The following is a 17903-nucleotide window of genomic DNA, read 5'->3' on the forward strand; positions in this document are numbered from 1 at the left end:
GAAGGGAATAATCAATTGTAATCAAATACTAGAAAAAACACAACTACTAGTATTAATAAAGATGTCAGAGGATAAATAAACATAATAAAAAGACAAACTTAGTATAAGATAAACTTAATATAAGATAGTTCTTCTGAGATGTCTATCAAAATTCGTAAATATTATAAACCATAGGGCCACACTAAAATGACCCAAGCAGAAATACTAATGGAAGATTATCGATGAATGTCTCAAATTGTAGTAGTCCCTCAGAGAGAAAGAGAAAAAAAAAAAAAAAAAAGAAAAAGGGGAATGATAATGTCCCAGTCGTAATCAACTAGGAAGACAGTTATCCTCAGAAAAACTTAACAAAATGTCCATTATCAATGTCCCAGCATTCGTGGTTATATAGCAAATCCTAGAGGGTGGTAAATAAATGGACTTTTTCTTAGGTGCAATTTCTTCTGAGATGACAGATGATGAATATCAAACAATACGTGTATCCAATTATAGTTGTCCCTCAGAAAAAATATAAACTGTCCCAGCAACAGCAATTATACAACAGTTATCTTCGGAAAAAATAACAAGATGTCCATAGATAACATCCCAATATCCGCAGTTATGCGGCGCATCCTAACAAGATGGTTGCAAGAAAAAAATAAACGGGCTCATATTCAATGCATTTCTTCTGAGATGACAAATGATATATTCCAGGCAATACAAGTATAGAATTTCAGAAAAACTAAAGAAAAAGAATGAGGCGACCATTCATACTGTTCTAGCATCAGCAATTATGCAACAGTTTATCCTCGCAAAAAATGACAAAATGTCATATACGTTTTTTTTGGATTATGGAAACACACATTTGTTGTGCACCTACTATGGGCTTTCTCCTCTGATACTGTCTGTCCCCTGATGAGCCCCATACTGAGGAGGGGGTGAAACGCGTAGGGACTGGGACTAGGTCAATGGGACCTCATGTTTGGCATACCACCTTGGGACATTTATTGATGGACGTTCTTTGGATAAACTTGAATGGGCGTACCTGCTGACAACTCCTTTTAGGAAATTTATTGTTCTTTTTGGCTGGATTATCTGCATGTCCCTCTAGTAACATCGCTTGAAATACACTATCTGCCATCTCAGAAGAAATGCGCTTAAGATAAGTCTGTCTACTTTCATAATCACCTTTATTGGATATACTATATTACTGCAGACACTGGGATGTCAATAGTGGACATTTTGTCATTTTTTGCGAGGATAAACTGTTGCATAATTGCTGATGCTAGAACAGTATGAATGGTCGCCTCATTCTTTTTCTTTAGTTTTTCTGAAATTCTATACTTGTATTGCCTGGAATATATCATTTGTCATCTCAGAAGAAATGCATTGAATATGAGCCCGTTTATTTTTTTCTTGCAACCATCTTGTTAGGATGTGCCGCATAACTGCGGATATTGGGATGTTATCTATGGACATCTTGTTATTTTTTCCGAAGATAACTGTTGTATAATTGCTGTTGCTGGGACAGTTTATATTTTTTCTGAGGGACAACTATAATTGGATACACGTATTGTTTGATATTCATCATCTGTCATCTCAGAAGAAATTGCACCTAAGAAAAAGTCCATTTATTTACCACCCTCTAGGATTTGCTATATAACCACGAATGCTGGGACATTGATAATGGACATTTTGTTAAGTTTTTCTGAGGATAACTGTCTTCCTAGTTGATTACGACTGGGACATTATCATTCCCCTTTTTCTTTTTTTCTTTTTTTTTTTTTTTTCTCTTTCTCTCTGAGGGACTACTACAATTTGAGACATTCATCGATAATCTTCCATTAGTATTTCTGCTTGGGTCATTTTAGTGTGGCCCTATGGTTTATAATATTTACGAATTTTGATAGACATCTCAGAAGAACTATCTTATATTAAGTTTATCTTATACTAAGTTTGTCTTTTTATTATGTTTATTTATCCTCTGACATCTTTATTAATACTAGTAGTTGTGTTTTTTCTAGTATTTGATTACAATTGATTATTCCCTTCATGATCCCAGGCGACTTGTGGTCCCGTTAGCTATATGTCTAACAAATACTAGCTGATATCTCATAAAAACGGACGTTAGTTTACTGAGCCCATTTTTTTGTTTATGTGATTGCTACGTGTAACGGGCTATTCTCTATTGAGTCCATTTTTGATACTGTATGTGATTGGCATTTTGCGGGCGACAGTTGGTTAAGTCTATTTTGTATAGTCGATTACTATCTATAAGGGGCTATTTTTTATTTAGTCCATTTTTGATACTGTATGTGACTGGCATCTTGTTACTGTATTTGACGCCTTGCAATTTATGTATTATTTTTTATTCTTATCTTTCACTTTTGGTTACACGGGGATATAGGGATAGCTTAGCCTTACCCACTGACGAGTGGGGATATTAGTCGAACCCTTAGGGTAAACTGTATACTTGGCCTCTATGTGGGCTATTATCTACTACTAGGGTGACCTAGGGCAATTTTTGGATCGTTGTCTTACATCCCTCCCTTTGTATGATAACTGTAGTATATCGAAGTTTATATTTGTTCTTGTGTGTACACTTTGTTCCATAGGTACCATTGAGTATCTTTTTATAGAAGAAACTATTAAAGGTATTTTTTTAGGGTCATTTTCTTTGGTTTTGAGAACTAGGGTCCGCAATCCTCGGCGTCGTTAACACAAGTGCCGTCCCAGGGTCTGACTCGGGTCATGGACTCCACTAGGTTCACCCAGTGTGCAGTCAGGGAAATATCCCTGGCCACAAGGGCTTGTATATGTGTTGGTTGTTAAATGGACCTTCCCAGTAACTGCGTTGGTCAGGGCGCGGGACACAAGTTGATGAAAGGTGGGGATGGCACACCAGGAAAAACAGTGGCAGTGGGGACAGAGTACCAAGGAACTGCAGCAATGAAGTTGCAGAAAGCCTCAGTGTCCACAAGCCTAAACCGTAATATTTCCAAGGCAAACAGTCTCGAAATGTGCCTGTTTAGTGTTTGGGCCTGTTTGTGGGTGGCTGGGTATTTCAGTTTGCAACTAAGGCCTGGTGTAGGGACAGCTGAATGCTGAACTGGGTCAAAGAATTGGATGAGGTTGCTGATTGTGTTTGCGAATGTGCAACGACAAGTGTAGGGTGGGAGGCATATGCGCCTGTGTCCTGGACAAGGGATTGGCAAGCACACAGCACAGAGGAAGAGGCAGTGGTGTCACCGGCAGACAGATTGTAGACCCAGGCTTTCGGCCCACCTAGTCTGGTACTTTGATGACATGTACCTGAGCATGCTGGTGGTGGTCAGGCTGATTTTGGTACAGCGCAGGTTGCAAATTACTATTCTTTTATCGTCCACACCATCTTTAAATAAAAGCCAGACTGGAGAGCACCTAACCCTAGGCCTGGGAACTTGATGCATGTGGGTGCTGTGGGGAACAGTTGCGCACCTTTTCCCTCTGGCAACCCCACTGCCTCTCCCTGACTGTTGCAGTGCTGCAGATCCCACCCCCTCTGCACTGTTGTCCTTTCACTGCATGGCACCTTCCCAGGTTGAGTCAGTGACTTAATTGTCCACCACCTCATCTTCCACTTCTGCACTCTGGTCCTCCTGACTTGTTGACTTAACATCACTTGTTTGGCAACTGTCTCATCTACCTATTGAGACACTAATTGCCATTCCCCAGAGTCTTCTGACCATGGTTGCTCAACTATTTGGGCAACACTACACACGTACTCCTCATGAACCTCTTGAAACATGCAGGGCGAGAGGCCAGAATCAATGAATTGACATGCAAAGAGCTCCTCAGAGTGTCCGAGTTTGGGATCACTTGTTTCCTGGGACTCGCCTTGGTGGGATGGAGGACCAGGGTGAGGATTATGGGGTCCAGACTCTGTCTAGTGAGACTGGACAGTGTGGAAGACTGGGTGCTGCTGGGAAACATACTGAAAACATTAGCTGCCATCCATCTGACCACCTGTTTGCACTGTTCTGGCATCAAGCTGTGTTCCGCGCCCCCCAATACAAAGTGGGAACGGAAGCTAGGTCTCGAGGATTAGAGTTTTTATTGTTCTCCCGCAGCAAGCAGTTTCACCTGTCCCACGGCCTCGGTGTGCACCATCAGCAGCACGTCCACTTACCCATCACTTACTGCACAAATTGCGCATTTTAAAATCGGCATATCACATACGCCTGCAAACTTTCTGGTGTTAATAGGGAAAAGAAAATATGTAGCCCTGAAAAATACTTTTTAATGGTGCAGAAGTGGTATACAAGTACTGCAATAGTAATATTAAACCTTGCCTATATGCCTGCTCTAAAATAAGCTCTCTCCCCTAAAACCGTTCTCCCTGAACTGCTTCCAGAGAAAAGTGCCGAGCATCACGTCATTGGGTCTCTATAAGATACAATGTGACCGGCCAATCACAGTAATGCCAGTAGACAGCATGGCTACGGCATTACCGTGTTATCTCCGCATGTTCATTGGCCAATATGCACAGAACATGCAAGGCAGGGACTAGAGCACCTGCAATACTCGATCGAGTAATGAGCGTACATGAGCACCACGATGCTTAAAAGAGTATCGAGCATGCTTGCGTCACTAAGTTTTATCATTTGGTAACTTTCTTTTTTTTCTTCTTTAATGCTGCACACAGCACTTGTTTAGTCGAAACTGTAAAATCTCATATTCTAACTCCAAATACTCAAATACTGTCACAGGAGTTGAGGAGAGGGTGTTGGGTTGTGGGAAACTATGAAACATGCTTTGATCCCACTAACCAATAACTCAGACCTCCACTAATACTGGAGTTGAGTTCTTTACATATCAGGAGGCATTATTATTTATTTTTAAATCAAATATACATGTTTATTTTGTGCATGCTTTTTTTTTTCTAGGATTATCAAAAAGAAAAAAAGTTTCAATTCATGAAACCAGAGGTAATATCATTAATACTTCTACTACTTTACTGTCAAATCATGAATCAGGATTGCCAGTAAGTGAGAGATTGCATAGTATGCTCGTTATTGTTCAATTTGCAAAGGATCCTGTGTACAGGAATGAACATTCATTCACAATAATATTTCAGTGTAAGCAGGCTGCCAATCACCCAAAGAACAGGCAAAATGCTCAATCAGGTGAAATTACCTTTTGCGTTGAACAAAAGATCGTTATTCTTGGCGGTGCATTGCCCTATGCAAATAGGACTCACTCTGTGATAACAATGGCAACCTATGCACACTGAATGATCTATTACACAGACAGACTGCAGTGAACAATCTGTAAACAGGCTATTAAACGTACTAAATCAGTAAATATTTACTGATCAGCGATCGTTTAGTGCCATCAGTAGGTCTGTGTAAACAAACCCTAAGGCTATGTGCCCATGATGCAGAAATGCTGCATATTTTTTCCTCTTCTCCCTGGCAGGAAAAACGCATGCGGATTTTACATGCGTTTTTCCCGCCAGGTAGAAGCGTTTGTCAAAAGTTTTTGCATGCATTTCTGCATTCGGGTTATCAAGCAATTTTTCAAGCGATTTTAGCATCACTTGGAAAAGTGCTTGACAACTTGGTCAAACTATATAAATCCAACCAGCATGGATTTATATAGTGTGACCAAGTAATAGTTGAAAAAAAGAAGAATAATAAAAAATAAACATTATACTTACGTTCCGATGGCCCCCGGTCTCCTTCTTCGATGCGTCCAGTCTCCCCGGTGTCTCACGGTTGTGTAAAAGGACCTTCCATGACGTCAGTCATGTGACAGGTCATGCGACCGCCGACGTCAGCGGTCGCGTGGCCTGTCACATGACTAAATGACGTCATGTCAGGTCCTCACACCGAGAGCCCCCCAACACACGCATCGCTGAGGAGGCCGGGGGCCATCGGAAGGTAAGTATAATGTTTATTTTTTATTTTAAAATCTTTTTTTTTTTTACAGGTACCATGGTACCCGGGTCTGGAGGACAGTTTCCTCTTCTCCAAACCCGGGTACCATCCGCACATTGAAACGCTTCATATCCGCGTGTGCACATGTAGTGATGCAGATATCAAGCGTTTCAATGCAAGTCAATGGCGGCAATTACGCTGCGTGTCCGCAAAATTAATGGACATATTGCGGGTTTTTCCGCAATGATAATCCGCAGCGGAAATTTCCGCAGCATGTGCACAGCACATGCAGATCATCATTGGGTACCATGGGGCACGTATTACCAAGAGTTTTCGCTGTAGAAATTCCACGGCAAAAACGCATGAAAAACACATAGTGGGCACTCAGCCTTAGGGACCACAGACATTAGACTAAAGTCAGCTGAACCAGCAAATAATTGTAGAGTTCGGCCATTGATCAAGTGTGTATGGGGGCACCGGCCAACTGATGGTTGGGAGAGATGTCGTTTGTGATTGGCAGTTCGAAATCAGACCTGCGCAATGTTCTCCCTGAGATAAACCGCTAGCTGACATGTCAGTCGGCCACTTTCTCATAGAACAGAGGAGTGCTTGGGTAAATAAGCGCTCGTGCAATTGAGAGTTGGCTGATCTAGCTGTCGGCTGAAGCATCGGTTGGATGTCAGCCATCGAATGTCGAATGTGTATGACAAGACTTGGTTTTAAGGTTTTTTTTTGCAATCTATAGGCCGCAATTAAGGCTGGTGTTTTGCATGCCAGTCTTAATGAAGACACTGCAGGAGTAAGATGCACACATCTCTTAATCAGTTAGGCAGATCTTGGCAGTGCTGGCCTTGATATTTTAAGCTAAAATACTGCTAAAACACCTTGATTAATCAGGCTGATAACCTTGGGTATAACGGCAAAAATTTTCACCTACCGTTTTTATCAACTTGCTTTTTGGATCCACCTTTCATCTTTTTGCTGCCCGATTTCAGCAAACCTTAAAAAAAAAAAAGATAAACTAATTTGGCATCAGATTACCTAGTTTAGTGAATCTGAATGCTTTAACCAGTGTTTCCCAAACCCCATCCTCACGGCCCTCCACAGTTCATGTTTTCAGGATCTCCTTAGTATTACACAGGTGATTGAAGTATCATCAAGGCATCAGGAATTCTCTCACCTGCGCAGTACTAAGGAGATCCTGAAAACATGACCTGTGGGGGGCTGTGAGGATGGGGTTTGGGAAACACGGCTTTAAACTAAGGATGCATTTACATATCCATGTTTCAAGGTCAGAGTATGAACATAATTTATAGACTGGCTGCGAATCACCCGACCTGAACTTGACAGCTTTAACCCCTTTACCCCTCGAGGGTGGTTTGCACGTTAATGACCAGGCCAGTTTTTACAATTCTGACCACTGTCCCTTTATGAGGCAATTACTCTGGAATGCTTCAACGGATCCCGCTGATTCTGAGACTGTTTTTCATGACATATTGTACTTCATGATAGTGGTAAAATTTTTCGATATCACTTGCATTTATTTGTGAAAAAAAAAGAAATTTGTCGAAAATTTTGAAAATTTTGCAATTTTAAAACTTTGAATTTTCAGGCCCTTAAATCAGAGAGATATGCCACACAAAAGAGTTAATAAGGCTGCGTGCCCACGTTGCGTATTACAAGCGAATATGCTGCGGAATTTCCGCAGCGTAAACGCTTGTAAAACGCATGTATATCCGCACCCCATGGTCCCCAATGGCATTCCGCAATGTCAATGCCCATGCTGCAGATTTTTCCGCAGCGTATATGCTGCGGTCAAAAATCCGCAGCATGTTCATTAATTTTGCGGAAGCGCAGCGGAATCAATGTGCGGATGGTACCCAAGTCTGGAGGAGAGGAGACTCTCATCCAGACCTGGGTACCAAAGAACCTGTAAAAAAAAGAAAAAATAAAGTTTATACTTATCTTCTGATGTCTTCCCGCTGTTTTCCCGCCGTCGCGCTGTTGTGTGAAGGACCTGCCACGTCATTGAGTCATGTGACCCATCACATAACTCAATGACGTCACCGCAGGTCCTGCACACAACAGCGTGAGCCGCTCAAGACTCCGGACGGGGCAGAGAATGCATCGGAAAGGGAGTATAAACTTTATTTTTTTAATTTTACCATTCGGATTCTCTTTTTTTAACTATTACTTGGTCACACTATATAAATCCATGCCGGTTGCATGGATTTATATAGTGTGAACAAGTTGTCAAGCACTTTTCCAAGTGATGCTTAAATCACTTGGAGAAGTGCTTGATAACCCGCATGCGGAAATGCATGCAAAGACGCCTCACAAACGCATGCGATAATCCGCATGCGATTTTCCTGCCAGGGAGAAGCGTAAAAATTATGCTTCAGTTCCGCAACGTGGGCACTTAGCCTAAATAACAAAAAAAAATTTTGGTTTCAAAATTGTGCTGATGTAAAGTAGACATGTGGGAAATGTTAGGGAGCTATAAGGGTTAAAAGTTGACCAGCGATTTCTCATTTTTACAATAATTTACAAAACCATTTTTTTTTTTTTTTTTTTAAAGGGACCACATCACATTTGAAGCCACTTTGAGGGGCCTTTATGACAGAAAGTACCCAAAAGTGACACCATTCTAAAAACTGCACCCCTCAAGGTGCTCAAAACCACATTCAAGAAGTCTATTAACCCTTCACACCAATTAATTGAATGTGAAAGGAAAAAATTAACATTTTACTTTTTTTTTCACAAAAAATTTATTTTAGACCCCAATTTTTTACTTTTACAAGGGTACCAGGAGAAATTGGACCCCAAAAGTAGTTGTGCAATTACTCCAGAGTATGCGGATACCTCATATGTGGGGGAAAGCCATTGTTTGGGAGCACGGCAGGGCTCGGAAGGGAAGGAGCGCCATTTGACGTTTTCAATGCAAAACTCGCTGGAATTCACAGCGGACCCCATATTGCGTTTGGAGAGCCCCTGATGTGCCTAAACAGTGGAACCCCCCCCACAAGTGACCACATTTTGGAAACTAGACCCCTTAAGGAACTTATTTAGATGTGTGGTGAACACTTTGAACCCCCAGGTGCCTGACAGAAAATTATAATGTTGACTTGTGAAAATAAAAAAATACACATTTTTTCCACAAAAATGTTAAAAAAAATATTTTCACAAGGGTAACAGGGGAAAGTGGACCTCAAAATCTGTTGTCCAGTTTCTCCTGAGTAGGCCGATAGCCCATGTGTTGGAGAAAACTACTGTTTGGGCGCATGTCAGGGCTCGGAAGGGTAGGAGTGACGCTTCGGAATGCAGACTTTGATGGAACGGTCTGCGAGCGTCATGTCACGTTCTCAGAGCCCCTGATGTGCCTAAACAGTGGAAATGCCCAACAAGTGCCCTCTTTTTGGAAGTGGTAGCTGATTTTTGAATTATATAACGTAGTGTCATACGTCAGTTGTGTAGGACAACCTGACGAACACTACACAACTGACGTATGACAACCTGAAGAACACTACGTCAGTTGTGTAGCGTTCGTCAGGCTGTAATACGTCAGAAATTAAATTTAGTAGTGCATGGAAGTATGGTACTTTTTGAAGCATTCTTTCATGCACAGGCCAGGTTTGTCGGGGCAGGAGTCACATTGATAAATGGTGTCCTTGCATATTCCCCTTTTATAACACACTCTGCACCTCTTTTGTGACTTACCTTTTTTTTGCGACTTGAGGGATCTGCCCCGGGAAATGCTGGCCTGGTACAATTCTTGGTCCTTCAGTTCCGGAAGTACTGGGGCCCGCTTCATCACGCTGCCAAATATCAGGGCCTTGATAACTGTCTCCTGGAAGTGAAGGTACGACGCAGAAGTCTGGCCTGCCATTGTGACAGAAGGAAAGCGTTGTGCATTGCCATCTGTACAAGGTGCACCGCCAACTTTTTATACCATACCTTGGCCTTTCTCAAAGCACTGTAAGGCTGGAGGACTTGTTCGGAGAGACCAACTCCCCCCATGTACTTGTTGTACCCCACTACACAGTCTGGTTTGCCAACCTGTGTAGTGGAACCTCGTACAGTGCTGAGGGTGCTGCCATAACCATGTATGGTGGTCAAGATAAGAACATCCCTCTTGTCCTTGTACTTGACCACCAACAGGTGGTCGCTACATTGGGCTCTGCTCTCACCCCTTCTGAACATCTGCCCAATTAGCGTCTTTGGGAGGCCTCTGATTTTTGCGGACAGTATCGCAGGCTGCGGTACGTCGCGCAGAGAGGGTTTTGAAGAGAGGGACACTGGTATAAAAGTTATCCACGTACAGGTGATAACCTTTATCCAGCAGTGGGTGCACCAAGTCCCACACAATTTTTCCACTCACTCCCAGAACAGAGGGGCATTTAGGGGGTTCAATCCGGGAGTCCTTCCCTTCATAAACTCTAAACTTGTGAGTGTACCCTGATGTACTCTCACAAAGTTTATACAGCTTGATTCTGTACCTGGCCCTCTTACTGGGCAGGTACTGCCGGAATCCAAGCCGCCCCTTAAAAGAAATTAAGGACTCATCCACGCAGATGTCCCTTTGGGGCACGTATACTTCAGCAAACTTGTTGTTGAAGTGTTCGATGACCGGCCGAGCTTTGAAAAGACTATCAAAGTTCGGGTCGTCGCGTGCAGGACACCTTGCATTATCGTTGTAATGCAAGAACTTGTGGATGGCCTCAAAACGTGTCCGGGTCATGACCATTCGGAACACTGGAGTGTTATACAAAAAGTCAACACTCCAGTATTGCCGAAGTTCTGGCTTCTTCAGGATCCCCATATGAAGGACCAGGCCCCAAAACTTCATCATTTCTTCTGCATCTACAGGAGACCAGTTAGAAAATGATGGAGGGGTTTTGTTCCAAAAACTGATGAGCGTACAAATTAGTTTGGCCCACCATGAGGTTTATAAAATCCTTAGAGAAAAAGACTCTGAAAAAGTCTATTTCTGTGAGGCCGGTGGTGTCAAACTTGATTCCTGATTCCGCCACGAAATCAGGAATCAGTGGCTCATAATTTTCGGGGGGCGAGGTCCGTCTTCTCTCCTGGGACGACCGCGGGGCGGTCCAGCAGCACCTGAGGAGGAAGAAGAGGACGATGAGGCGTTGGAAAAATAAAGAAATGTGGGATCCTCGCCCTCACTGTCAGTGTCGGAGGCAAGAATAGCGTATGCCTCCTCCGCTGAATAGCGATTTTTTTTTTTGTTATTTATGTAGTGTGTGTGTGTGTGTGTGTGTGTGTGTGTGTGTGTGTGTGTGTGTGTGTGTGTGTGTGTGTGTACTTTATTTAGAGTGTGTATGTGTCAGTGTGCTTAGTGTGAACTTTTTTTCTGGGAAAAAGGGACTACTGTATGTGGTGCAAACAGAGAGCACGAGTGTGGATCGGTGAACTATGTCACTATGGATGTGCGCACGGATGTGTGGGAAGTGGGAAGAGGGGAATTGGGGTGGATGAGGGGAGATCAGAGATGACTTACCAAAGTCTTCTCTGTTCTTCTTCAATCAGCAGGCTCTGGAGCAGGATCAGCAGCAGGACCGACGCAGAAGACCCAGGGGCAGGAGACGGCGCCCGGGGCAGGAGACGGCGCCCGGGGCAGGAGACGGCGCCCGGGGCAGGAGACGGCGCCCGGGGCAGGAGACGGCGCCCGGGGCAGGAGACGGCGCCCGGGGCAGGAACTGGAGCCTGGAGCAGGAGACCAGAACCAAAAGAATTAACAAAAAAAACTCCTGAAAAGCAGCAAGCACGGACGTTGATTAGTGACTTAGTCACTGGTCAGCGCTCGGCCGCTGCAGGATGCACGAAAAAAAAAAATGGTGGGAAGGGGGGTAAAAAGAGGGGAGAGGGGGGGATTGGGTGGATGAGGGGAGAACAGAGATGGACTTACCAAAGTCTTCTCTGTTGTTCAGCAGGATTAGCAGCAGGATCAGCTGCAGGCTCTGGAGCAGGAACCACAGCAGGTCAGGAGCAGAAGACTCAGGACCCTGGAGCAGAAGATCCAGGAGCAGCAGCATATATGGTATATAAAATGAGAATGCTTGGTCTGGGGGATAATGTGTGCAAGTGGGTAAATAGCTGGCTGAGTGATAGAAAGCAGAGGGTGGTTATCAATGGAGTAAGCTCAGGGTGTGTCAGGGTTACTAGCGGGGTGCCTCAAGGGTCTGTCTTGGGCCCTATATTATTTAATATAATTATTAATGATCTAGTGGAAGGGTTGCATAGTAAAATAGCAATATTTGCAGATGATACTAAACTTTGTAAAGTAGTTAATACAGATGAGGATAGGGCACAGCTACAGGAGGATTTAGATAAATTGGGGAGTTGGGCCAAAAAATGGCAAATGGGGTTCAATGCCGATAAATGTAAGGTCATGCACATGGGAAAGAAAAACAGCAGTCACCCATACATATTAAATGGGAAACAGTTGGGGAAATCTGACATGGAGAAGGACCTGGGCGTCTTGGTTAACAGCAAATTAAATTGGAGTGCCCAGTGTCAGGCAGCAGCTGCGAAGGCAAATAGAGTCATGGCATGCATCAGAAGAGGAATAGGAGCATATGATGAGAACATTGTTCTTCCTCTGTATAAAGCGCTGGTAAGGCCGCACTTAGAATATTGTGCACAGTTCTGGGCTCCGGGGCTCAGGAAAGACATATTGGAGCTAAAGAGGGTACAAAGGAGGGCGACTAAGGTAATAAAGGGAATGGAGGGACTAGAATACTCAGAGAGGTTGTCAAAATTAGGCCTATTTACGTTGGAAAAGAGAAGGCTTAGGGGAGACCTCATAAACATGTATAAATACATCAGGGGGCAGTACAGAGATCTCTCCCATGACCTGTTTATACCAAGGATGGTGACAAAGACGAGGGGGCACACTATGCGTCTGGAGGAAAGGAGGTTCCTGCACCAGCATAGAAGGGGATTCTTTACGGTCAGAGCCGTGAGACTCTGGAACTCTCTGGGAGAGGAAGTGGTGATCTCCAACTCACTTAATGAGTTCAAGAGAGGCCTGGACGCCTTTCTTGAGAACAATAAAATTACATCTTATGCTTAGTGATAGTTAATTAATCCAGGGATTTAATCTGACTGCCAGATTGGAGTCGGGAAGTGAATTTTTCCTCAATGATGTAAATTGGCCTATACCGCATGGGTTTTTTTTGCCTTCCCCTGGATCAACGCTGCGGAATAGCTGCAGTGCACAAGAAATAGGCTGAACTGGATGGACGCTTGTCTTTTTTCGGCCTTATAAACTATGTAACAGCGACTGGAACAGGTGAGCGAAGATGGTCTTGTGGTGTCACAGAAGATTCTGTGGCACTACAAGGCCCAGCGACAGACAGATCAGATGTGACCACTCTGTAGAAATCCTCACCAAGTGTGAGGGTCTGCAAGGCGGTCACAGGGGGGTGATAGGGTGGTGACAGGTGGAGGTCACCACCCAGTCACCTCCCGGTCAGGTAATCTGATTGGAGCGATCGATGACGACATTGATTGCTCCAATCAGAGTTCCTGAATACAGGTGACCGGGCGGTGTCACCTCTCTGTGGTGTATGCTGTGCCCCAGCCATCTGATTGGTGCAATCAATGTCACCAATCAGACATGGCTGGGGCAGAGCAAGTCTGGGGGCTTTCATCACATTGCAGGGGGTCATGGGGCGGTGACAGGCAGGTCACAAGCCGGTCACCGCCCCATGACCGCCCTGTCACCGCACGGTCCCGCTATGATCGGTGCGATTGGCGATCGCACCGATCATAGCGCTTTGGGGTCAGGGCTGGGGTATCCTAGCAACAGGCTAGGATCGGTGCTCTTAGGAGCACCGATCCTAGGCACCACATCACTGTTTCCGGCAATCTGATTGCCGGAAACTGTGAGAATGCTGTGATTGGCTGTTCAGAATTGAACAGCCAATCACAGCGATTGTGGGTGAGGGAGGGCTGCGACCCCTCTCTCCCCCCCCCCCTGGGATGCCGGCGCCATCTACCCTGAGGTGAGATGGCACCGGAAATTTAATGCGATCACCGCAACTTTAGTCGCTGGACCACATTAAAGACCATGACCTAATAGTACGTTATTGGTCCAATCGACCCAGGTCACAATGACGTACTATTAGGTCACACGTCAGAAAAGGGGTTATAGGGAATCTGCCACCCTCTGCCACTTATCTGACCTCTAATATGGGCATACAGGTGATAGGTATAGATCTACATTTCTATTCCTACCTGTATGCTTCATATTAGAGGGCTTATTGCTGTGAAATGTCTTTATTCATTCCGGTTTCTGATGTATTGCAGTCCCAGGGCATGGAAGAAATTCCTGCTTCCTGTGACAATTTTATGCTTCCCCACAGCAGCCAAATCCAGGCACTGTGACATGCAGGGGAGGGGGGAAACCTTGTAATTCACACAGTAGGCGGGGATTTCTTCCAGTCCCCGGGCCTGCAAGCCATCAGAAACTTAATTGAATAAAAAGACATTTCACAGCAACAAGCCCTCTAATACGAGGCATACAGGTAGGTATAGATTTACATGTCTATCATCTGTATGCCCATATTAGAGGTCAGATAAGGGCCAGGGGGTGGCAGATTTCTTAAACATGCCTAGGAGGCTGTCAAGTTTGGTTTAGGAGACCAGTGGCTGGTTTATGAATCAGAGTCCGAACACTGACTGAGACACGGATGTGTGAATATGGAAGTACCATACTCAATGCTCCAGCTTTCCACACATCTCGATACAATAAATGAGATTAAAAGCAGCACACTCAAAGAAGGATCTGTCTGCACATTTACTGCAATTTCTGAACTCACCCATGTCAGAATTAATGAAAACCCTGCAAAACTGTTAAAAACTACACTAAATATTCATGTGGGATTCCAAAAATTATACTCACAAATTTAATCTTTTATTGACCAGGGAATGTTTAGTTTTTTTGACCAGATTTTTCCACAGTAACACAAATGGTGGTGCAATTATGGCAATACCAATCATGCATACGATTTCTCTATTTAAGTGACTGAAAAAAAAAAATGTAATCAACCATCATGTGCCTTTAACAGCCGCGAGTGGAGCAGAGCTCCGCCCACCTGTAGCTGTTAACTTATTAATATCCCGCTGTCAATCCACTCCTGCAGGTGGGCATGTCGTTTCATGCTCCCACTGGCAACACCGATTTTAGCTATACATAGCAGTGCTGATGCACAGCTATTTATAGAACAAGCAATCCAACGATCGCAGCTTCAAACTATTAAATCCACAAAAAGGTGAACATAAAGATTTAAAAAAAAAAATAATCAAAAATCACATTTTAACTCGTCCCACAAAACAAGCCCTCATACAGCCACCAAAATCAAAATGAGGACAAACAATAGCCTGGAGGGATGTATACTCCATTTACCAGATGGGGAAACCCCATATAATATCCCTCTCTAAAGGGCTATAAAATGTAACTTGCATTAGATTATTCCATTAGAATGCATAGGGGTATTAAAAGGTTGTCCCTAATCTACCAAGATTATTTTTTTGAGCAGTGTATATAATATCATATAAGCAAAACAAAGGGACCACTCAAATAACACATCCTAGATCTGAATGAATGAAATATTCTCATTGAATACTTTGTTCTGTACGAAGTTGAATGTGCTGACCACAAAATCACACAAAAATCATCAATGGAAATCAAATTTATTAACCAATGGAGGCCTGGATTTGGAGTCACCCCCAAAATTAAAGTGGAAAAACACACTACAGGCTGATCCAACTTTTATGTAATGTCCTTAAAACAAGTCAAAATAAGGCTCAGTGTTGTATGTGGTCTCCACGTGCCTGTATGACCTCCCTACAATGCCTGGGCATGCTCCTGATGAGGTTGCGGATGGTCTCCTGTGGGATCTCCTCCCAGACCTCGACTAAAGCATCCGCCAACTCCTGGACAGTCTGTGGTGCAACGTGACGTTGGTGGATTGAGCGAGACATGATGTCCCAGATGTGCTCAAATCGGATTCAGGTCTGGGGAACGGGCGGGCCAGTCCATAGCTTCAATGCCTTCATCTTGCAGGAACTGCTGACACACTCCAGCCACATGAGGTCTGGCATTGTCCTGCATTAGGAGGAACCCAGGGCCAACCGCACCAGCATATGGTCTCACAAGGGGTCTGAGGATCTCATCTCTGTACCCAATGGCAGTCAGGCTACATCTGGCGAGCACATGGAGGACGGTGTGGCCCTCCAAAGAAATGCCACCCCACACCATTACTGACCCACTGCCAAACCGGTCATGCTGAAGGATGTTGCAGGCAGCAGATCGCTCTCCACGGCATCTCCAGACTCTGTCACGTCTGTCACATGTGCTCAGTGTGAACCTGTTTTCATCTGTGAAGAGCACAGGGCACCAGTGGCGACTTTGCCAATCCTGGTGTTCTGTGGCAAATGCCAAGCGTCCTGCACGGTGTTGGGCTGTGAGCACAACCCCCATCTGTGGACGTCGGGCCCTCATAACACCCTCATGGAGTCGGTTTCTAACCGTTTGTGCAGACACATGCACATTTGTGGCCTGCTGGAGGTCATTTTGCAGGGCTCTGGCAGTGCTCCTCCTGTTCCTCCTTGCACAAAGGCGAAGGTAGCGGTCCTGCTGCTGGGTTGTTGCCCTCCTACGGTCCCCTCCACGTCTCCTGGTGTACTGGCCTGTCTCCTGGTAGCTCCTCCAGCCTCTGGACACTACACTGACAGACACAGCAAACCTTCTTACCACAGCTCACATTGATGTGCCATCCTGGATGAGCTGCACTATCTGAGCAACTTCTGTGGGTTGCAGAGTCCGTCTCATGCTACCACGAGTGTGAAAGCAAAACCAACATTCAAAAGTGACCAAAACATCAGCCAGAAAGCATTGGTACTGAGATGTGGTCTGTGGTCCCCAGCTGCAGAACCACTCCTTTATTGAGGGTGTCTTGATAATTGCCAATAATTTCCATCTATTGTCTATTCCATTTTCACAACAGCATGTGAAATTGATTGTCAATCAGTGTTGCTTCCTAAGTGGACAGTTTGATTTCACAGAAGTTTGATTTACTTGGAGTTATATTCTGTTATTTAAGTGTTCCCTTTATTTTTTTGAGCAGTGTATTTTTTCTGATAACATCATAGGGTGTCACCATTTGTGGTAGAACAGGACAATAATTATTTTAGCACACATCCCCCCAACATGTTTCACCGCTATAGTGGCGTCAAGGGATGGGACACTGGTGATTCAGCGCTATAGCAGTGAAACATGTTGAGGGGGACATGTGCTAATATAATTATTGTCCTGTTCTACCACACCCTATGGTGTTATCAGAAAAAAATATATAAATGATCATATAATCAAAAATCTTGGTAGATTAGGGACAACTTTTTTAATACCTCTATGCATTTAAATGCATCTTTTATTAGATTATTTCATTTTATAGCCCTATAAATAGGGATATTATATGGGGTTTCTCTATCCTCATACAGCTATATTGATGGAAAAATAAAGTTATGGCTCTTGATAAAAGGGGAGGGGAATAATAATAAAAAAATAATGCCTGGGGGTGAAGGGGTTAAGGAGGTGTGGTGTCCATAAAACACTTTCTGTATGGGTTAATTTTTATATTTTGATTGGTCAGGCCTTTTATGAATGTGGTGATACAAAAAAAAACAAACTTTCATTTCCCCCATCCCCTTTATTTTTAATGGAGAAAAGGTTAAACCTTTTAAATTGGCATTTTTTTAATTTTTTTTTTTTAAGTTTTCATGCAGGACTTGAATCTGAAATTGTACGATCCCTTATACTCTATACTGCAATACCATTGTATGCAGTATATTGGGAAAAAAAAAAAAAAAGTCATAGTCTGCTATGGAGCTCAGCCTGTGGACTACAAACATGGCAGTAATGTTCTACAGCTTGCCCTAATCTACCTTGGCAACCTATTGGTGCCCCGCGATTGCATTGCGCCG

General features: G+C 43.9%; 1 protein-coding gene across 1 annotated transcript in view; it reads right to left on the minus strand.

Moving 5' to 3' along the window:
- LOC141228647 (RNA exonuclease 1 homolog) overlaps window positions 1–17903 on the minus strand; it is a 195430-nt gene that overhangs the window by 73182 nt on the left and 104345 nt on the right. The window contains exon 8 of the mRNA XM_073667344.1: window positions 6835–6897. Within this exon, the coding sequence (XP_073523445.1) occupies window positions 6835–6897 (63 nt within the window). The remainder of the gene's footprint in view (window positions 1–6834; window positions 6898–17903) is intronic.

Source organism: Phyllobates terribilis, unplaced genomic scaffold, assembly GCF_046119375.1.
Source record: "Phyllobates terribilis strain yellow unplaced genomic scaffold, ASM4611937v1 Scaffold_1__5_contigs__length_1240528914, whole genome shotgun sequence".
NCBI lineage: Eukaryota > Metazoa > Chordata > Amphibia > Anura > Dendrobatidae > Phyllobates > Phyllobates terribilis.